Source organism: Zootoca vivipara, chromosome 3 (genome assembly GCF_963506605.1).
Source record: "Zootoca vivipara chromosome 3, rZooViv1.1, whole genome shotgun sequence".
NCBI classification, from domain to species: domain Eukaryota; kingdom Metazoa; phylum Chordata; class Lepidosauria; order Squamata; family Lacertidae; genus Zootoca; species Zootoca vivipara.
The window spans coordinates 84,263,772-84,287,092 of NC_083278.1; the positions used below are offsets into that span (position 1 = coordinate 84,263,772).

Below are 23,321 nucleotides of genomic sequence, written 5' to 3' on the forward strand. Positions count from 1 at the left end.
GAATGGGAAATTATCCTTGTCTTCATGGAACGTTAAATCATGCCCAGTTACATATTTTTCTGTTCAACAGTAGAGTTCTTGAGGATTTTTCTTATTATGATAGTGCTATAAAAAATGCTTTCTTTCTCTAAACCTTTATTAGATATATTACAGATATAGACCATCTTAAAACATCTATATACAAAAATTTCTCTTTCTTTCCCTGAATCTAATAGCTGAACTTGATTGGCTATACAGTCATACAGTTTAAGTATGCTTTGGTTTGAATACTTTCAGTTTAAGTACTCCGCGAACCCGTCTGGAATGGATTAATACACTTTCCATTACTTTCAATGGAAAAGTTTGCTTCTGGTTAAGTACGCTTCCGGTTAAGTACGCACTTCCGGAACCAATTACACTCATACCTCGGGTTAAGTACGCTTCAGGTTGAGTCCTCCGCGGACCTGTCTGGAACAGATTAATCCACTTTCCATTACTTTCAATGGGAAAGTTCGCTTCGGTTTGAGTACTTTCAGTTTAAGTACAGACTTCCAGAACCAATTGTGTACTTAAACCGAGGTACCACTGTATATATATATAAAACATCTTTCTTATCTCTACTTATTTTGTAGATGTGGAAGTTTGCTGAGGTGGGATTAAGGAATTATGACTTTAGTTCAAGGAAACAGTAGATTTTGTTCCTCTTCTTTAGTTCTAGCACTGACTCCCAGATCAAATTTACACTCACGTCAACACCATACATTTAAATCACTCTTATATCACTTTTAAACTCATAGCATCCCCCAAAGAATTCCCAGCACCCTTATGGACTACAGTCCTAGGATTGTTTAGGGAAAGCTATGGTTGTTAAAGTGGTATAAGACAGCTTTGAAGGCATTCCCTGAATGTACCATGAGGCTTTTTCACAAATTGCTGATTTAGTAATACTGACTTGTGTTCCATAACATGGATACATGCATTTAATCCATAAAGAGACCTCAGGAAGAAAAGACTCTGGCTCTCTTGTCTTGCAGCACATTTATGCACTGTGTGTTTAGATACTAAGGTGTGTTTAGCTGCATCACACATTGCATTGTACAAGCAGGTATAGATAAAAACTATAATGAGTACTTAATGTTCTGTTGCGTGAAAAGTGACTCTTGGCTAATTTTTAATATAGAAAATAAGATTTTCTATATTATTTTTTACATCTTCATATCTTCCCTCAGTTTTTAGTGAGCGACTAGATAAAGAACATGCTTGGGCAGTTATAACCAGCTGAAGAGCTAGATGTTTACTTTTTTAAAATGGGTATTCTTGTCAATGAGTTTTGTATGTGGGAAAATGAAAAGTGACAGTGGTTTTTGCTACTATGGCAACTACCCCAGTGGGGAAGACCTTGCACAATATCCAGCAGGTTGATCTTAGAAGTACAGCTCCTTTACAGCGTTGATGGATTTCTTCTGGTTTGGCTTTCATGACTACTGGTGCTAATCAGAACCACCTGAGTAACTTATTATGTCCTAGGTTTCCCTTTCTGTTATCTCCCCTAGCTTGTTAACTAATGCAAATTACTTTCTGAATGAATCGCTTAAACAAGCTGCAATCCATACGTCACTTAGAAAGGTTTTATTGCTCATTGCCTAATCATTATGGCTTGTAATCATAACTTTGTGCTTATGTTGTGCACTTTTGTTCACTCTCCAGATAATGCAAAGCACTATGTGCCATCCTATTAAATTTTAGGGATAAGAGTGGTAGGAAATTGTGTCGTCTTAACCTTCAATTATATCTCAGATTCTTAAATAGAGGCGACTTTCAGGTTTTGTGGAGGATAAGGGAAAGGGAAAGGGACCCCTGACCATTAGGTCCAGTCGTGGATGACTCTGGGGTTGTGGCGCTCATCTTGCAGTATTAGCCAAGGGAGCCGGCGTACAGCTTCCAGGTCATGTGGCCAGCATGACTAAGCCGCTTCTATCGAACCAGAGCAGCACACGGAAACACCGTTTACCTTCCCGCCGGAGCGGTACCTATTTATCTACTTGTACTTCGTGCTTTCAAAGTGCGAGTTTGGCAGGCGCTGGGACCGAACAACGGGAGCTCACCCCGTTGCGGGGATTTGAACCGCCAACCTTCTAATCGGCAGGCCCTAGGCTCTGTGGTTTAACCCACAGCGCCACCCGCATCCCTTATGCGAAGGATAGTAGCATGGAATTTAATGAAAATTTTTTCTTATGCCTCTTAGAGACACTTCCTCCGTGTTCATGATTTCCTCACTATTTATGCATCAAAGCTCCCTTTATTATGCAAGTGCTCCATGCACTCTTTACTTTCTATTATTTCTATTATTGCCCTATTCTGTAGTTTGAATAGAATGCTTATGCATTGGCAGTCATTGACTTATTCCTGACTGTGTCATGCAGGTAACTTCTAGAATTATTGCATGACCAAATGACAAATAAGCTAGACAATTGCTGGATAAAGTTACATGGGCAATCTATTATGGTGCAACTGTTGTTGTTCTTTATTAAATTTATATACAGCTCTATACCTATAGAGCTTAGGGCGGTATACAACTCAAACTCTTACACATCTATACTCAGGCATTCCATTCAGTAAGGCTTGGTAGGCAATGTATTGAACATAAATCATGGTTTCGAAATATTTAGCATTTTAGCTAATGCTAGGTAAAGTTCTGGAGTTCTATATCTAATCAAAATTAATTTTTATTAGTTCAAATAGCACTGTATAATTTTGCTTATGGTGAATTTGGATTTTTTGGCATCTTGAGGTTAGGATTCTAGCTTTGGACTTATTGAGGAAAATTGGTGAAATAGCATATTTCTGAATAATGGCTTTGTTTAGGGCTACCTAACTGAGACATCTTCATTAATATTTTCCTACAGTACACACATGCTCTGTCCTTCTGTAGCTATGGAAGTAAATGTAACAGAGCACTATTCCCAGTGTTCTCCTGCAAAGTACTAGTGGTGAGTATTCCACAGCCATAAAGTCTAAAGAAATGAGATGAAAAGAGGAGTCCTAAGCCCAAAACAGAGACTTCAGTTTAATTTTGATTCAAAACACATTTGAAATAGTTTCCCACAAGGGAAGAAAAGGCATACTCAGTGACGGTCCTCTTTCTGGTGTCTGTGAAAACCTGGACTGCTAAACAGCAAACTGTTTTTAAAGATACTTCAGCTAAATGTTAAACAGCTGGTGGGTGGGCATTAGCTTTTATGTGCATATTTACTGGGTTATGTTGCATAAATGCCAGTTTGGATTTGAGCTTCTTTTTTTTTTTGCTTTCAGCATAAATTAAAAGTCTGTGGGTTTAAAGAAAAATATACTTCAAAAATCTTGACATCACTTCTGGATTGTAAAAATACATGTTTCCATTCTTAAAGCTAGAGGGCTAATGAGTTTTCTAGCTAACAAAGGTGTGTAATGAATTAAGCAGAATGGAAATTGTAGGGAAACTCTGTTTGCTGCATCTCCCTTTGCTGGTTTATTTTCTTATTCCATTCTTCCTTAAGACAGTGTTCACTTTTAAAAATGGACAAAAATGATTGCACAATACAAAAGGCAATGGTATCATATAAATTGCAGCTACTAGGAAGCTGTCTTTGGCCACTGACAATTTTCAATAAAAGATTCTGGAGACCTCTCAGCTGACCTGCACCAGGATAGCCATCATTTTAAGGCCCATCTGTAGGCAAAGAAAGGCTATGGCTACCTGCATACAGAATATTCTTGGGTTCCATGATCACTGCAGATGGTGGCAGCAGTCACGAAATTAAAAGACGCCTGCTTCTTAGGAGAAAAGCAATGACAAACCTAGACAGCATATTAAAAAGCAGAGACATCACCTTGACGACAAAGGTCCGTATAGTTAAAGCTATGGTTTTCCCAGTAGTGATGTATGGAAGTGAGAGCTGGACCATAAAGAAGGCTGATCGCCGAAGAATTGATGCTTTTGAATTATGGTGCTGGAGGAGACTCTTGAGAGTCCCATGGACTGCAAGAAGATCAAACCTATCCATTCTGAAGGAAATCAGCCCTGAGTGCTCACTGGAAGGACAGATCCTGAAGCTGAGGCTCCAATACTTAAACTCCAATACACAAGGAGAAGGGGACAAAAGAGGACAAGATGGTTGGACAGTGTTCTCAAAGCTACCAACATGAGTTTGACCAAACTGCGGGAGGCAGTGGAAGACAGGAGTGCCTGGCGTGCTCTGCTCCATGGGGTCACGAAGAGTCAGACACGACTAAACGACTAAACAACAACAACATACAGAATAAATCCTGACTTGGAGAATCAGATGACGCTTTACTGTAGAACAATATAGAACAGTTCATCTACAAAGAGTTCTTAAAGAATCACTCTTTCACCAGACAACAGAGCAGTAGATGAAACTTGGTGTTAATAAGTGCAAATTAATACACATTAAAGCAAATATGTTCAATGCCACACATACACTGAAGTGTTCTGAATGCCTAAAACTACAGTACTGAGAAAATGACACCATGGCTATTGTAGAAACCTCACTGAAACCATTAGTACAGTGTGTGTCTCACTGTAATGAAATAGGTGAACATAATGTTTGGAATTAATAGCAAGGTTGAAAAATACTACATGATTATGGAAATTTCACATATATGTGCTTCTAAGGTAGGGGTAGGGATCCAGGTGGTGTTGTGGGTTAAACCACAGAGCCTAGGGCTTGCTGATCAGAAGGTCAAAGGTTCGAATCCCTGCGATGGGGTGAGCTCCTGTTGCTTGGTCCCAGCTCCTGCCAACCTAGCACTTCGAAAGCACATCAAAGTGCAAGTAGATAAATAGGTACCGCTCCGGCAGGAAGGTAAACGGCATTTCCGTGCGCTTCTTTGGTTTGCCAGAAGCGGCTTAGTCATCCTGGCCACATGACTTGGAAACTGTATGCCGGCTCCCTCGGCCAATAACGCGAGATGAGCGCCGCAACCCCAAAGTTGGTCACGACTGGACCTAATGGTCAGGGGTCCCTTTACCTTTACCTTAAGATAGGGGTATACAGGCAGAGTTTTTTATCCATTAAAGGGGGCTGCAGTTCTCCCCCTTCAATTTTAACACTGTGTTAAACACTCCCTTTGGTCTCTCTGTGATCCATTTTGTGTTTCTAAGTGTACAGTACTTGTAATAGTGCAGACAGTTTTTCCAGCCTGTGACAGCCAGCAGCTGCCCTTTTATTCTCTGAGGGTACTTATCCATTGTTAAATTGTGATATTGTCTAAATTTATCACCTTTCAACAAATCAATATAGATTATTGGAACGACTCTTTTTTGACCTGTCAACATTTCCAATTAAATTGTCCCTTTAAGATATTTCATAAACATAACTCCTGACAATGCAGCTGTATTTGGACCTAATTGTTTTAATTTCCACTTTTTTCATACCCTCGGGAAGCTTTCAGTCACAATACTATTTTGCAACCTTAATGCTAAATTTATTGCATTGGTCCATATACTGGTACTCTCAGAGTATATGTTTTGAAATAAACCTCTCAATTTCTCCACTATATATGATCTCTTCCAGAATCCCATTCAAAAAACTGTATTTGGCAGGCAAAATAATATAAGGGAATATTACAGTATCAGGGAAACATAAACCTCCTGCTTTAGAGAATCTAATAAGAATAGTTTTGGGGTTTTTTGGTTGCTTTTCATGCCATATGAAATCCAAAACCTTTTTACTGTTTCCTAGCTTTAACTTGTAGGTAAATTATAGAATAGAAACATCAACTGTAGCACAATTTTGCCCATCCACTTCATTGTATTCATGTCATTAATTACAATTTTCATAATATATCAGAGATCTCTTTGTAACTGTGAATCTGATCCCAGTTGTTTTAACTAACAGGATTATAAAAATCAAAATTAACACCACATCAGGCAGTTAGTTATAAGATATATGTAATTTAAGTGAACTAGTTTAGATATAATGCTAAACTATTGTTTGGTGTTACAAGAGCAAATGTTGGTGAGCTTTGGACTATGTGGGGAAAAGGTTTAAAGAATTTAGAGTACCTTCTGTAGCATTTTTTACATCCAGCTAAAGAGGCAGAAAGGAACATGCCATTCAAAAAGGGGAAATGAAATGAAAGGGTGAGAAAATTAAGGTTCCTTCCCCTCTTTGAGGTAAATTTATTCTTTGTTGTCCCTTACTAGTGACAAGGAGCTATTATAACATGTTGGCAACCACAATAGAATCTGACTAGGAAGGAGCCAGGAGGGCCTTCTATCATAGGAGAGGAATTATGGGAGATGGGCTCTTTCTTTTAGTCTATTATCACTCTATTATTCTTATAAGAAACTTGTCAAATAGAATATTAACAACTTTATTAGGACATATTACACTGCTCTTCACTAGTTACCAGTTCTGTAGAAACAAGTTTTCTTATATGTGTTGCTGCTTTTTGAATTATCCTTTTTTACAAGGGCTACTAGAGGATAGTCCCAGCTATTTTTCCATCTGATGTCAGATGTTAGCAAGTAAACTGTGTTTTGGAAAGGATTTGAGTCTACTTTGTTTCCTACTAAAGAATCATTCTTTCTTCAGTTGTTGCTCCAGTTTTCATTGCCTTCGGCTTTCTCCTATATCAGGCATGTCCAACTGGTAGATCGTGATCTATTGGTAGATCATGGGGTGTTCCTGGTAGATCCTGGTTGATCTCTGGCCCCTCAGCGATCTCCTTACAAAAAAGCAAAAAACAACAGCCAACTTTGGCTTCCTAAAGAAAGCTCCACAACTTTGGGTAGATCACTGCCAGTTTTGTTTATACTGTGAATAGATTGCAGACTATTGGGAGTTGGACATCCCTGTCCTATATGAATAGGGGCAGAAGTTAGCAATATGTATTCTGCAGATTAACTAAAACACTGCCAGGCTGCATTCACAGGGTGGTTTATTTCATTTCTCCAACATTTGCCTCAGTGTTGATTTCCATGTCATATTTGAGCTTTCACAAGATGTAAAAGCAACTTCTAGAAAAATAGTGGAATATAGCAGAAGTTTTCTGCGTTACTTGCAAACTTTCCCTGGAAACAAATAACATGGAAATGAGCACTAAAATTGTGCTGCATTCCACTATATTTCTGGAAATGACTTGTATGTCATGTGAAAGCTCAGATAGCATGCAGAAATTAACAGTTAGGGGAATGTTGGGGAAATGGAATAAACCGCTGTCTGAATGCAGCCTCAGTGTGAGCTGAAGAGAAACTAGGAAATATAGATCTGTACTTAACTTAATATAATGTTTGCCCTGTTACATGACATATCTCTAAGCCTGAAGCACCACCATTCTGAAGCTGTATATCCCGCAAGTGTTGCTCTCTGCCCCTACAAAATACTTGACAGAGTTCAGTTCCATAAATGTAGCAAACAATAAACCAGTTTTGACAGAGTATTGTTAACCATTTTACGACGATAGGTTTGCTTATGAAAGCACGGAAAGTATTTGTTCCCTAGCAACCATCTGAAACTCAGTGTAGAAACAGAGCATTCAAATTTCAGGAAAATATTAAGGACCAAAAGGGCTTGAAATTGAGATTTCATTAATTAGTCTGTTGCAAAGCTTGGAATATAGTAGATGTTTGTGTGGACCAAAGTTGCATACTTAGCTCCACTTACCTGGGAGTAACACTCACTTGAACTCAGTAGGACTTTAATCATATTGTGTTATAACAAGGAATTCTGCAGCTGCAGGCTATGGTACCTTGTCAGAGATATGTGATAAAGTTTATCTAATTAAAACAGAAAAACTGAGCAATTTTTCAGTGAGCAAGCAGGTGTTCATTTCCTAAAGTAGTGATCCTGTTTTTGGCATTCTTCTGAGAATGGCTTCTGAAAGGCTTTCTTTTGGAAATTTGATACAGAAAACGGACTATTTCAGTTCTTTTATATCTCTTTTCACTAAGTCTACTTCTTGTCCTTCTGTAATATAATTAGTTCTATAAACAGAACTAATTTAAAGCTGTAACTGCAGCTGTGCAAATTAGCATCTGCTTTAACAGCAGAATTCATTACAAATTATCCTTTGGAGTGCTGTGTTTCAGGCTGGCACAAGGATGGTAGCAGCTACTCTCAGACTCTAAATAGGTATTGCTGTAGAACTGTCTCGTGCACACCATCCCATTTAAGATGTAAAAACTACCTTCTCCTGTTGAATGTAGGTGGCAGTAGCAGGAGATGCCGACATCTGCTTAATGGCCGATTAAGTAGTGGTATTTTCAATATGCATTAACTTCCAAAGGTCAGTCAGAGGGCTCAATCTAGGCTGAAGCAGGCAGTAACTGAAGACTAAGACAAGACAATCTCACTGCAAAATCTATTTTCAGTGAAGCCTTAGGGAGTTTTACAATCAAATTACATGAGCGGTAACAACTTTTTTGACTTTGCTATAAATCACAAGTGCCAATACAAATTGCACTGAGAACATATTGCATATAATTAGTTTTAGAAGGATTAAACAGCCCGAGGTAGTCGATTTTGGATTGTTAAGCAGGAGTTTGGGAAAACAAGACATACCTGTTCTCCTGTTGGGAGCCTGCACCACATTTTAATGCTGTGAAAAACTTAGTCCTGAAGAAGATTCTAGTTGCATTGGGAATATGTAGCTGCCATCTCTTTGAGGGGATAGTATTTCACTTACCCCCATTGCTAAGCTATGAAAAGTTCCAGGAATAATTTTACAGGTTTAAGTTTTCTTTGCATAAGAGAGCAGTAGAAGCATATGATATCTTTTGCATAATTGTAAGTGAAATAAACCCTTCTGAGGAGCACACACGCTTGGGTTTTTAGCTAGCTGGGTGAAGCAAGCTTGTTGTTCTTCTTCTTGTTGCTCCTGATGCAGGTGGGGAGGGGGGGTGAGATAAAAAGGATGGAATAGGGCAGCACATCTTTTTATACTCTTCTTCCCCTTCATATTTTTCCGTGTGGTACTACTGCCAGCCAGAGTAGATAATACTGGACTTATGTTATATGCTGTTTATTTATAATACCTCTTACCTGCAGTTCATTTTCAAGGCACTGCCAGAGCAGGTTACATGAAAATCAATACTAAATACATATTAAAACAGGATGCCCAAACAACGTACATAAATCAGTGGGATAAGCAATTCAGCAGACTTCTGTAAAGGCCTCGGTGAATAAGAGTGTCTTCAGCTGGCACTGAAAACTCAATAGATTTGGTGCCAGCGGTACCTGAGAGGAGAAGGGATTCAATTGTCGGGACATTGATCCCCCAAAGGCCTCATCTCACAAGAAGGATAGCTGGATGAATAGTCTATAGCAGTGTTTTTCAACCTTGGGTCCCCAGCTGTTGTTGGACTACAGCTCCCATCATCCCTGACCACTGTCCTTCTAGCTAGGGATGATGGGAGTTATAGTCCAACAACAGCTGGGGATCCAAGGTTGAGAAACACTGGTCTATAGCTTAGCACGAGGCAACTGCATGTAGGTCTCAGGCTTAGAGCTGCCGTTCTTGAACCTGAGCATTTTATAGCTATATGGACAGAGGAGTGTGGAATTCAAAACACTCATTTTTCCCTGCTAATCTTTCATTGGGAATGGAAAACTATGATTTGGGTAGGTACAATTGTACTTCTTGCTTTTAACTTGCAGGTGGATATACTTGGATTTACCTAGGGTATATAGGTACTGAGTATATAGAAATCACTGTTTTGTTTTTCAGTGCTTCGCTTCAAAACTGGTACGCACCTGAGTTCTGGCTATGGCAAACATGGCAGTTTGGTTGCAAATAGCCACCCAGTCAGTAAGCATATCCCTGTATCTGACTTGCAGTGAGCAACTTGTCCACCTTGACTCATCCTTTCCACCTTTATATACCCCAAGGGATTTATTGCCCAGTACTGGGACACAGTTGGCGCTGTGGGTTAAACCACAGAGCCTAGGGCTTGCTGATCAGAAGGTTGGCGGTTCAAATCCCTGCGGCCGAGTGAGCTCCCGTTGCTCTGTCCCTGCTCCTGCCCACCTAGCAGTTCGAAAACATGTCAAAGTGCAAGTAAATAAATAGGTACCGCTCCAAGAGGGAAAGGTAAAAGGCGTTTCCGTGTGCTGCTCTGGTTCACCAGAAGTGGCTTAGTCATGCTGGCCACATGACCTGGAAGCTGTACGCCGGCTCCCTCGGCCAATAATACGAGATGAGCGCCGCAACCCCAGAGTCGGTCACGACTGGACCTAATGGTCAGGGGTCCCTTTACCTTTACTGGCAGTTATAGCATGCATGCATACACCTGACCAGATTTATAACTTCTAATTAGATGGTAACTTTGTGTACAGTATATCAGTGCAAAGCATAGGCTGTCAGCTGATAGGTATACAAATTGCTTTCAAATCTCAGGGTTGTGTTTTAAACTACTGACAAGAACAGAATCATTCAGATTTAGCAGCAGCAACTGTTTTTCTCTGGTTTGTACGTATTAAAATACATCGCTCCTTTTAAAAATCAGGTAACCCAATAAAATATGAATGTCTTTCTGAGGCATCCAGGCCCTCTGCAAGTCACAGGGGCTACTGCTCCCCTCAGCTATTTGTTTGCTCTAAAGAAATAAAGCCTGTTCTCTTCGAGCATTCATATCTCATCTAACCAATGTTATGGTTTGAGGCTTTTATTAATACAACTTAACTTCTTCGCTTTGCAAGAAATTAAATATTCGAAGTAATTAAAAAGGTTTCATTAGATTGAAGGAAACACCTGGGTTTGGAAATGATCTGTGGTGGGACACCCAATGAGTGTCTTCAATATTGCAGCTGGACTGAGAAGGTTCTTGCTCATCTGTCTTGGTAAACAGATGTTGGGTGTCTGTCGAACAACTTCAAGGATGGCATTTCACTGGTCTCACTGGCCCTCATCTTGTTTTCTAATCTACTACTATTCTTGTTTTAATTTATTTTCTAAAAAACTGACTCCAGAAGTGAAGATAGCTTCTAGCAATCTGTGCCATTTATCTGGGCTTCAGGCTATTGAATGAAACTGCCACGATGTATTAATATTAGCTTTGGCATTCCATAGGTGTACTGAATGAATTCCAGATTAAATTCAGTACTTCCACCTTATGGATTTTGTACTGTAATGTGAAAACTTCTTCAGGATAGGGTGTTTGTGTTTAATTCATTTAAGTATAATGGGCTCAACTTACTGTCTGCAACTTCTTCTTGACTAAAGTTGTTCTGCGTTATATAAAAAACTTTGTGTCACCTTCCTGTTTCCTTTTTCTTGTTTCTCATTTTCTGTGCATATCTTGTTCCCTCTTTTTTTCCAGGTGTGCCAGTGCTGTTTGTTATCCCCTGGGGAATTGTCAAGTACCTTTATGAAGATGTGGGGTTGGTTCAGTTCTGATTCATAGCCGATCGCTTTTGAGGGTTGTGTTTGCTGTGGGGAGGGGAGAGGTGCCCATTTTCCTTTGGCTTGATTGCTTTGGCAGTGGCTGTTCCATTGACTGACATCTTATCCATTTGCTCATGTTGCAGCCTGGTTAGAGCAGATCATGTTTTATGCTAGAAAAGCAACTCATTGAGGGAAAAAAAAGAGAAGAGTTCTGATGACATTTGGCAAAGATAAATAAATCAGTGCAAGCTTTTGCTGGCCAACCATTTTCTGCATCATTAAATACGTGTGTCTTTGGAAATCTATTCTATTCTATATCCTGGCTCCTTCCTCTCACTGCCCCAATAACTCACGACACTGGTCAGAATGTCTCAAAACCTCTATTTCCAGTAGTGGTCTTTATGGACAAGTATAATCTGTTAACCAATCTTGATTCTGAAGTTAATCTCCATGATGGGGAAAGTGTGTGTCCTATAATGGTGTGGCTGTTGAGGGAAAAGGTTGTGTTTCTACTCAAGGTTACAGAGCTGGGAATCTTATATTTCCGATGGATCATTTTCAAGCACCAGAAGGAAAACACTTTTGTCACAAGATGTGGTGATGCCTACTTGCTTAGATTGCAGCGTGCCTCTGAATACCAGCTGTCCTGCCTATACAGTTTTCCCATAAGCAGCTGTTTGGCCACTGTTGGAAATGGGAAACTGGGCTAGATAGTTGTCTTTGTCTGATCTAGCAGGACTCTACTTGCTATCTTACTTTCAATATATTCTGCTTCCAGAGGCTGGCAAAAAATTCCAACTGTGTGTGTTATGTCTCTAAACAACATTCCTCTGATGAAAATATGTTATTCTCCATATGTGTCTGATTTCCTATTTGCTTTTACTTGAGTTATTCAGACCTGTTTATAAATACACACCCCTATTTTCTGTGTGGGTGGCCTCTTGTTACATCAAACCATATTACACAAAAGAAATGAAAAGACATTACCATGTACTTGTTCTTTTACCTTTTACTGAGGGAAAATAAAATAGCTTCAAAAATAATAATTTAGCATTCAGTTCCTCGTCAGGTTATGTACAGTATGCCTTAATAAACCTCTTCATCAAACACATGGAACTGGACAACAGGGATTTGTTCCTGCCACAGTGGCTATCACACGGTTTGTGACAGTGAGGTATTCTCATTCAGCACCAGCAGCCCACTAATCATGCTAGAACAACAAACGCAGCAGGCATTACTACTTGTAAGCCTCTTACAAGTAAGAGCCAGTGTGGTGTAGTGGTTAAGAGCTCCTCCACATGCAGCTGCTGGGTGACCTTGGGCTAGTCACACTTCTTTGAAGTCTCTCAGCCCCACTCACCTCACAGAGTGTTTGTTGTGGGGGAGGAAGGGAAAGGAGAATGTTAGCCGCTTTGAGACTCCATCGGGTAGTGATAAAGCGGGATATCAAATCCAAACTCTTCTTCTTCTTTCAAATGTCACAGCCGCACTCTGTGAATGTTAAGAGTGGTAGGCTGTGCCAACCAACGTAAAAGTGGTTGTGGTCATTTGCACATCCGCAACATGCCTACCTAGAAGTGATGTGAGCGGGGGCAGAGCTTGCCACCATGATGCCCACTTCCCAACACATTCCTCTAGAGTGCCAAGAAAAAGCCTGAACATATGAAAATAACATTTTAAACAAACGTACCACTTCCTCTCTTCTGTAATTGGTGGTGATGTTCCAATGTTTTGGGCTCCCAGTTCTGTTTTAGGAGAATTTACTCTGTGTGTGTGTGTGAATTAGCTACTGAGTGCTCCCCTTTTGTGCTATATGTCCTTCCATCATTATTTCCTCTTCCTCCTCAGTTCCCTTTCTTTCCCTCTTGTGCTCAGGGATCATAAGTGTGGGGGAAAGTAATGGTTATTTATGCTATGCATCTTAATATGCATATGTCATTCCCCAGTTGTCACATACATATAGACCTCATGTACACCTGACAGGCTGCTGAGCTGCTTACAACCCTTTCATCTAATCTGCCTAGTCATAGGGCAGGGACATTGTCCTCCAGGGTAGTTTGTTAAATGGAGCCATGTATTAATGCTCATGACTTGGGTACAAAATGTTGTACTGGCACAATGCGCAGCCCCAGTCATGGAATGGTTGGTAGTGTGCTGATCCAGGCTACTTCCTCCCATAATTCCCTGCCACAATAACCTTTTCATGGCTGCCTGCCATTTATTCACAGTCCATTTACATACCACATTTTCTGCAGAGCTATGCTTAAAAACAACAACAGTCTAAACACAATAATACATAACTTAAATGAATTATAACAGCAGTTCTTTAAAGACATATCAAAGAAAATAAAGTGAGCATAAACCAAAGGGACGTGGGTGGCGCTGTGGTCTAAACCACTGAGCCTACGGCTTCCGATCGGAAGGTCGGTGGTTCGAATCCCCGCGATGTGGTGAGCTCCTGTTACTCGGTCCCAGCTCCTGCCAACCTAGCAGTTCGAAAGCACTTCAAAGTGCAAGTAGATAAATAGGTACTGCTCTGGCGGGAAGGTAAACAGCGTTTCCGTGTGCTGCTCTGGTTTTGCCAGAAGTGGCTTAGTCATGCTGGCCACATGACCCGGAAAAACTGCCTGCGGACAAACGTCGGCTCCCTTGGCCAGTAAAGCAAGATGAGCGCTGCAACCCCAGAGTTGTTCGCGACTGGACTTAACTGTCAGGGGTCCTTTACCTTTTTAAAACCTTACCAACAGGACAATTAATACCTCAGTGTAGCCCCTAAAACTAATGGCAGTAATAACTAGCAACTCCTCCAAGACTTATTCCTAGACCCAAAGGCATGACAAGTGGAAGCAGCCATGTATGCCCTATGCTGGTTATTATTTTTTCTTTAGCTACAAGAGCACAAGTTCATGCTCTGGATCCTAGTTACGTATAGCCAGTTCACAGTTTGGCACATGCACTTCGCACATTAACCTGTAAAGAGCTGGTGTATGAGCTCTTTATGAGCATAGTGGGCAATGCACATGCTAAGGACTAGTCCTGAGTTTCCAGCATGCAGTCCTAAGTTATATCTCCATGGTGTTTGGCGCTGCAAGCTCCAGTGCATGCAAGAGTGTGAAATGACTCTTAAGAATCAGCTCCAGTGTTGCATTGACCCCCCCCCTTAAAATAATATGCTGTCATTGTGGAGTGTACGTATAATGAATTGTTGTTGTTGTTGTTTAGTCGTTTAGTCTTGTCCGACTCTTTAGGCATTGAAAATTATATTGACTATTAAAATTGTTTTGATTACATAATTCATTTTTGTAACGAACCTGTTAACGTTGTATCTGTTTTGAACCCACTCTGAACACATTAATTTCAGAAAAATGAATGTATAAATAGACTGGGTGTTTGTGTGACAGTCACGCTACCAGCTGCGCTGGGTGCCATGCCATCTGAGGGAGAGTGTGTTCAACTATCTACCCTTCTTCTCAGCCTGCTCTCCCACTTTTAAAGCACAACAGACAAGAAGTTAATTCCTTTGAGAGAGTTCTTACGGATGTGAATTGTACACCTGGCTCATAAGTCATGTAACACTTTTGTGTGTGTCCAATTGCCCATCAAAAATATCCCTAGCATTTTCTGAAGTTCTTGTCTAAAGCCATATCAAACTAAGTAAGACCTTGACTAGGGCCATTTTTGTTCTGAGGATCAGTATACAGAAAACCAGACATCTCCCAATCCCTGCTTCTAAGCATGCTGCAAACTCAGTAGGGTTTTTTTTTTTTTTGGCAATGTAAAAATGTGTCAGGAATGTTCATGTTGAATTGCTTGCCTTTTGTATTACTCAAAGCTGGCTTATGATTTCTATTAAACAAAACCCACGGTCTGATGCATTCAGCAGGCCCTAATGGGCAATTTGGGTAAACTAAAACTTGTATAAATATTTCTAAAATGGTATAATAACTAACCTTGTTCCTTTTCTTCTCTATAAAGCGCAAGGTTTCTGTGCCTTAGGCTCAGCAGTTACCCTTTGTCTCTGTGATGCTACAGTAGCTGTGCAGCAGATTGTAAATTGCATTTGTGACTGGAATAACTCCTTGCTTAGGAGGGATATTAAGAAATAAATAATGTCCAGACCACAGTGGTTCAAAGCAACTGACAGTTCTAAGTGTGTACGGTACTGAAAATCAATAATTTTAAACAGTAAAGACAGAGAACCCCATCCTAAGTGGGCAGCTCTTTTACATAAATGGCACAGGTTAGCTTTTTAATAAAAAGGAAAGGGTGGGGTTTTTATTTGGTTGCAATTCAGTGGGTGAGTCTTATTTACCAATCAAGGACAAATGTAAATACAGTTGGAAAGGAATCCTCTCCTTTCCCAGTTCTCCTCACTTATTACTTTGGCAGGTGACCAGGGTTTTTGTTTGTGTGTTTGTTTTTTGCCTCCTTGTGGTAATATTTGGCTGCTCACTTGCCTCAGTTGTTAGTCAGTCTTGCAAAACTTATTCCTGTTGTAAGGCACCCTTCGGATGCTACTTAGGTACTATGGTGGTGTGTTAAGAATGATCACATCGATCCATTATGATGATCCTGTCTTGGGATATAATAGCCTGAATTTTAAAAACAAAAAGTGGTTGGGGCCACATGTAAGATACCCAATTCAGAATGTGCGTACTGTCTTAGCTTTCTGCAGTACTGGTGTAACATCATATACCACCAAATTCTGGGGTAGCAATTTCATTCTTAAGCGCTTGTTTACTCATGCATGGAGTTTTAAAATCTATTCAAAATGCTCACTGCTTGTGCTGAACAGTGAGCAGTCCTCAGAATGATGGCAGAGTCCAGTGTGGAATTTACCTTGACCACATCAATTGCAGACTTAGCTGCTCTTGTTCACTCTCTTATTTTCACTTTGATCTGCTGTGGATTTGCAGCACTTGAGGATTAGAAAAGATGAATGAGTGTACTGTATTTGATCCCAAATATTTCCCATTACACACACACTCTTAAGGTATATCCATGGCATGTACAAAAATGCAATTTGATTTTCAATAAAAAATTCCCTGTACATAGAAAACATAACTAGGCTAAGAATCCCGTTCCTTGATGTTTTCCACGAAGAGGCAATTTTCTGAATGGAATAAGATTTAGTTGTTACCCACAGAGAAGTGGTACAGCCCAGACAAAAGCTTACCACCTCAATGAGAATCTGGCCTCTCTGACCAATATATAAAGAAGACATCTGAAGGCAGCCCTGTACAGGGCGGTTTTTAATGTTATGAGGTTTTCTGTGTTTCAGTATTTTGTTGGAAGCTGCCCAGAGTGGCTGGGGCAACCCAGTCAGATGGGCAGCTGCTAACAACAGCAGCAGCAATAACAACAGCAGCAGCAGCAGCAGCAACAACAGAGTTGGCATCCTTGAACATATAAATCTTTCCCAGTGTGAATGTGATCTAGTGAAATTCTAGATACTACTCTGAGAAGTGTTAAATGTGGTCTGCTGTCTTTGACTCCTCAACTTAGATTTAGATCTTACTGAAGCATTTATAATGGATGCTGATGATTGCATTAAGCTTTGGGATTTAATAACATAGGCTTGGGAAAGTACAAAGGAGCTAGGCAGTGTGTGCAGATAAGTTACTTTGCATTTTCCTACCACTTTTTGCTTTTCTGGCATTTTAATTTTACTGTAATGATGTTTTGATTGCACATTGGTATACATTTAAAAGCTGTTATGCTGTGGTGTGCTGTAAGAAGCCAATTAATGCACAAGGAAGTCTAGCAGAATTTAATGCGCAGCACCATTACTCAACCTATATCATTATACCAGAAAACATTTAAATTTGTTCTAGCGCTATTCAGAGGAAAGCAAACCTTTTCCCCAGCACACTTATTATCCAGCAATAATTCTTAAGTCGGACCAAATAATATGCCATAAAGCCGCTCCTTGGTCACATGTATCACTGAAGTGACTTTTCTGCGACCAGGTCCTGCCTCAGAGGACCTGTATACTGGTAATAATATCATAAACACACTTTTCCTATGCTTTAGTAGCCATGTTCACACATTATAGAAACCCATAAACCATGGCTTGCTGTGAACTAGTACCACACTAATGCACTAATGAGTGGTGGGCAGCAACCTTGGTTTACCATGTTGTCTAAAGTAGCAGTTTTGGTTCATTTCCCCCAAACAAACCCTGAATGGTAAGCCAAGAAAAAAGCTTGGGTTTAACATCATATTTTGTTGCTCTCAGCTCAGCCTAGGAAAGAGCAAAAGGAGAGCGGTTCTGCAGCAGGCAGGCACTAGCCCTCAGCTTGTTCATGGCAATCCATGGTTTATAGATGCAAATGTGGGCAGTGGCTAAAACGTAATTGAAAGTTATCTAGGAAAAAACTGATATTTAAAAATATCAGTCCACTGGAAAATGGAAAAAACCACCTGAAACTGAGGGGACCATTCTGGAACTAAAACAACCACTCCATCTTTCTCCATGCTTTGAAAGTGTTTATTTTTTAGCTCATGTGTTTGGATGCATGTCAGCAGGCTTTCTATATGCTGCAGAGTGGGTAACATAAATGATGCACCAATGGAGCTATAGTATCCCACCCCCACGTCATAGCCTGTGCATTTGTTGTAGCGTGGTGCGTATATGTTTGTTTGCAATACCCATGGTGAGGTTGATAATTCACGATGCATAATCCATACCTCTCAAAACTGGTTTAACCTTTTATCAGACATTCCATATCAGCTGGATCGCAACTTATGAGGGAAAAGGAAATCATTGCATTCAGGGACACCATTGCAGTAAAGGGCAAATCTACTAGGGTAGCCTGACCTCACTGCCAGGAATTTTGCAGGGGGGTGGGGAGGGATGCACACTGTACAATACATACTGCTACATACAAGACAAGTCTGTGGGCATGCATACAGATACATCACAAGAATGCATATATTGCTAGTCTTGAGTACTGTTGAATGCCTTAGTTCAGGCATCCCCAAACTTTGGCCCTCCAGATGTTTTTGGACTACAATTCCCATGTTCCCCGACCACTGCTCCTGTTAGCTAGGGATCATGGGAATTGTAGGCCAAAACATCTGGAGGGCTGCAGTTTGGGGATGCCTGCCTTAGTTACAAATTGATCAATTTATCAAGCGTTCTTCTCAAACAGGAGGAGGCACTCTGCATGTTACTGGGAAAACATGCTTGGCTTTTCTTAACTGCAGAGAATTTTCTAAACAAAAATAGACTATTTTTGAGGAGGAAGCCTACACCAATAAACAACTGTGGATGCCATAGGCTTGTTTTCTTTCTGTCATCTTCATAAAATAATTCAGATGGGACGGAGAAGGTAATCACTGAAAGTCCAAACAAGCTAGGTGTTTCAATTGACAACTGAGAGCAGGAAAATTGTGGCAAACCTAAAATTCTGACCAAAACGACACACTGGGAGAAAGAAGAGTTGGTACAAGGATTTTATAATGGGGGTTAAACATTGCTAGCTTCAAGCTCAGACTTTCTAGTATGTGGGAGGAGATTGTCTAACAAAATTCACAGTGACTTGTATTCTGACTTCTAATAAAATAATTCTCCATAATCATTTACTGATAATTCATGACAAATTGTAGTGGAGAAATTTGTCATACGAAAGCAGAAAGAGAGCCTTAAGAGCACCCAGTTTAGCAGTGAAGGTTGCAGATTAGCCTAAAGCTTTCTCTTCGGCAAGCAAGCAGTTACATCCATCCGTGCACTGTACCGTGCTGGTTTGCTAGCACTTGCTGTTGTTTTCCATCTACGCTGCTGAGACGTGTGATGATGAGGAAATTATTGCATGTATGTACTAAAGTTTCCCTCTGCCTGTCTTGTTCTACTTCTCTAGCTGCTGGAACAAGAATCTCAACATGAACTACTGGCTGATCATCAGGCTGCCCATCCTTGTTGCTATAGGGGTGAGTGATCAGGAATATTTGCAGAAAATTTAGTGTGTTTCAGAGACAAAAGAAAGAGATGGAAATATTATTGTACTGGTGTGCACCTCCACTAACAAATGTATTTTGCACTGAAGTAGAGAATCTGGTGGCGGGACGCAGGTGGCGCTGTGGGTTAAACCACAGAGCCTAGGGCTTGCTGGTCAGAAGGTCGGCAGTTCGAATCCCTGCGACAGGGTGAGCTCCCGTTGCTTGGTCCCAGTTCCTGCCACCCTAGCAGTTCGAAAGCACGTCAAAGTGCAAGTAGATAAATAGGTACCGCTCCAAGCGGGAAGGTAAATGGCATTTCCATGCGCTGCTCTGGTTCGCCAGAAGCGGCTTTGTCATGCTGGCCACATGACCTGGAAGCTGTACGCCGGCTCCCTCGGCCAATAATGCGAGATGAGCGCCGCAACCCCAGAGTTGGTCATGACTGGTCAGGGGTCCCTTTACCTTAGAGAATGTGGTAGGTAATGCCCTTGGTTTTTAACTATCATGTTTGTAGAGGATGAGTTTGTGGGGACACTTTACATATTCTTGACCTTGATGTCCATCACATAAACAAGTAACTTGTAGCTTAAAATGGCACCTTCTTCACGGTTTCCATACTGGTCTGCAAGCAGACCAGACATATAGTAATTTGCACTCCCCAGAAGAAGTATGCTTCACACTCTGAAGTAGCATTGACAACAAATACATAATTACAAATACATATACAGTCTAAAACAGTGGTTCCCAACCCCTTTTTTTGGCCATGCGCCACCTAAGCATCTCTAAAATCCTGATCCCTCTCCCCGTGACATATAATTTTTATTATTCAAAAAGTGAACTCCTATTCACATGGAGGAAGCCTAAAAGGCCATTAATTGTTAATAACTCATTCTTGAATTGCCCCCCCCTTAAAAATCAAATTGCCCCCTGTGTTGGGAACCATGGGTCTAAAAGAAACCTTTCAATGTACATTGCCAAGTATAAATTAACTTGTTCATTACATCTGTATACCACCCTTTTGCAGAACTCTCAGGGCGGTTTACATGCACATTAATTAAAACAGTGAAAGGCAATCCTAAACAGAGGATCATTAAAAGCAACAATAAATTAATCAACATCATTTCTACATCTTGACTCTAGAATAATTACTGTCAAGATATATGGATTACCCTGATGATTTCCTTGAAAAAAATTGGTTCCATCAACAACATACCTGAAAAACAGTGCACTCCCCACAAGACACCAACAAAACTGTAATTTGTACGGTGAGCTACAAATACATTTACAAATTAATCTGATATAAATTTTATACATCTGGGGAGAGAGACTGAACAGATGAAACCATTATTTGTAAGTTCTACTTTGTTTACAAGATGAACTCCAGTTGGGGGTCACTAGCTACTCCAGGGCTCAGATCATGTGGGCACAGCCTTCTTTCTTGAACTTAGCTAGTGAACAAATAGCCATTTTATGTATTACTCTTCAAGTTTGAGTAGCATACGCCAGATACTTGGCTCCTGCAGATTGTACGTTAGGAGACTTCTTGCAGAGGACCATGTTTTCAAGTATAGAAAGATGGATGGAACCTGGCAAAGGAAATCAGCAGGGCAGTCTGTATATCTCGACAATAATCATTCTAGTTTCCAAAAAGCTTTGCCCCATGAATTTACACTTGTTATTTGCATTTAAAAATAATTGTCTGTTAGTTGTTTATGCATTTCCAGAGTGTGAGGCACTCTGAAAAGGGCTGAACTACCTGGCAGATGATACTTCTGTAGTGTCTCAAAATTAATAGAAGTTTACTTAAAAAGATGCACTGTGTAACCCTTTACTTTTTGTTTTATCCAGATAAATTTCCTGATCTTTATCAGAGTTATTTGCATTATCATTTCTAAGCTGCAAGCCAACCTGTTGCGCAAAACTGACATAAAATGCAGGTGAGTCATCTTGGCAACAAACCTATTCAGTGCTTATCTGAGGAGAAAGTGCTTGCAGGAATGGATTAAATGACATCATTTCAGATTGAAGCAGAAACTATCACAGTTTGGTTGCATATGGGGAGCTTCCATTTGTTCTTAAATAAGAGGGAAGTCTTCAGCTTTTTTTCAGGTCCATACCAAAAACAAAGGATTCTACAAGTGTTTGGGGAGTAATGATGCAGAGAAAAACTGGCAATATGAGCCAGTACCCATAACAAAGGGTGGGAAACCCCTGGCCCACTTGCCTCTCCTCAGGCCCCACCCTGTTCCTTGGCCCTCTTTCCCCTACTGCCAAAATATAATCTCATCAGCTGCATCAATTTTAGGGATGCAAGTCGTCTCTCTCCACAATCCCCAGCTGATCAAGAAATTATGGCAGGGAAGAACTAGAAGCTGCGAAAGCTGAAAGTATGTGTCAGTATGAATGTGGTGTGTTTAAGAACCTGAGCAAGGCATTATCTGTGTGTGCATGCTTTGGCCCTGACCACTTTCCTCTCAAGGAAATACAGACATTGGGGCAGAGGGGCAGGTTCCCAACCCTGCTTAACAGGAAACATTGAGTCAGATGCTTGAACAGGTAGCAAACAGATTCCATTTCTTTTGCACATCCCTTAGCAGCACACAGGGTCATGGTAACACAGTTACAAATCCTTTCCTAGCACATGTCCTTCAGTGACATCTGTGTCCTGCTGTAATCAACTTGTCCTTGACTTCCCACATCATATTTGTTTGAACATTGTGTTTATGCAGAGCCTGCTTTCCGACATCAGAATCAAGAATTCTAGTTTCTCCTGCTTCCTTTTCATTCAGTTCTTTCATTCAGTTCTTTGTAATCTCTTGGAAGTGTAAAGTAAAATATATGGACACTAAGGTTTTACTAGCCATTTCCTTGGGTTTTGGACCATGTGTCCAGTAAATATATATTCTTACTGCATCACAGTAGTTTTCTTCATTTTCTCAAAGTTAGTTATCAACTAATGTGTTGGTGGTGCTTTGAAGATGTCACATATTATAGAATACTAATAAAAATCCTTCAGTAGGACTTTTGTCTAATGATTGCCAAGAACTTGATAGCCTCTGTAAGAATATTTTTTAGTAGCTAGAGTGCATTTGATCTCCAAAAGCCATGCAGCACATGGTGGCAGAGGGGGGGGGCAATTCTGGAGCCTAGTACAGGTTTTGTATTGCTCCCTATGCTTCGTCATGTATTGTTTTTATGCTACTACCTCTACATTTTTTATATTCTGTTATTGTACCAATAATTAATAGGAACAGTCTAACCCAGGTGAGCAAGGACTCACCATTTACAAATGGGGGAAACTGACATTCAAGAATGCCCAAGTTTGTGAACAACAAATATATAATGGTACTTGAGAGAGGAACATAGGGGGTTTGAAAGAAGGTGATAAATGGTACACATGAAACTGAAAGGGACACTGGGAAAATAAAAGTATACAAACATATGAATTAGTAAATATAAGCTGCATCTACCATATTTTATTGTTTGAGCATTAGAATATTAAAAGTGTGATTTGCTTAAGATAACCCAAACAAGTAAATGTTTCAGCTGGGTCCAGTTCATAAGAGTCTTCCAAAGACTTCGTTTTCTGTTCTGATACTGCCTTTTTGCTACAGTTTGCTTTGCTTCCTATTCTCTAGATTGGCCAAATCTACGCTGACTCTGATTCCACTGTTGGGGACCCACGAGATTGTATTTGCTTACATTACTGATGAGCATGCCCAAGGAACATTGCGCTTTGTGAAGCTCCTTTTTGAACTCTCCTCCTCTTCCTTTCAGGTAGTACCCAGCAATTGTGTGTTCAGAACAATATTTATCATCAGTGTTTCAAGCAAAACAGACCAGTTTTGAAAATCAAATGATGCACACTTATAAAAATCAATTGAGCACCCTGCATTTAGAACCCTTCTCAATGCAGAAGCATCAATTACGTAATGTTGTTGTTGTTGTTTAGTCGTTCAGTCGTGTCCGACTCTTCGTGACCCCATGGGCCATAGCACGCCAGGCACTCCTGTCTT

The 23,321-nt window shown here is 40.4% G+C and overlaps 1 protein-coding gene across 1 annotated transcript in view; it reads left to right on the top strand.

The window, feature by feature from the left end:
- Nucleotides 1–23,321, top strand: part of GLP1R (glucagon like peptide 1 receptor) — a 57,680-nt gene that overhangs the window by 24,563 nt on the left and 9,796 nt on the right. The window contains exons 8-11 of the mRNA XM_035110510.2: nucleotides 11,300–11,360; nucleotides 19,227–19,296; nucleotides 21,154–21,242; nucleotides 22,944–23,082. Of these exons, the coding sequence (XP_034966401.1) occupies nucleotides 11,300–11,360; nucleotides 19,227–19,296; nucleotides 21,154–21,242; nucleotides 22,944–23,082 (359 nt within the window). The remainder of the gene's footprint in view (nucleotides 1–11,299; nucleotides 11,361–19,226; nucleotides 19,297–21,153; nucleotides 21,243–22,943; nucleotides 23,083–23,321) is intronic.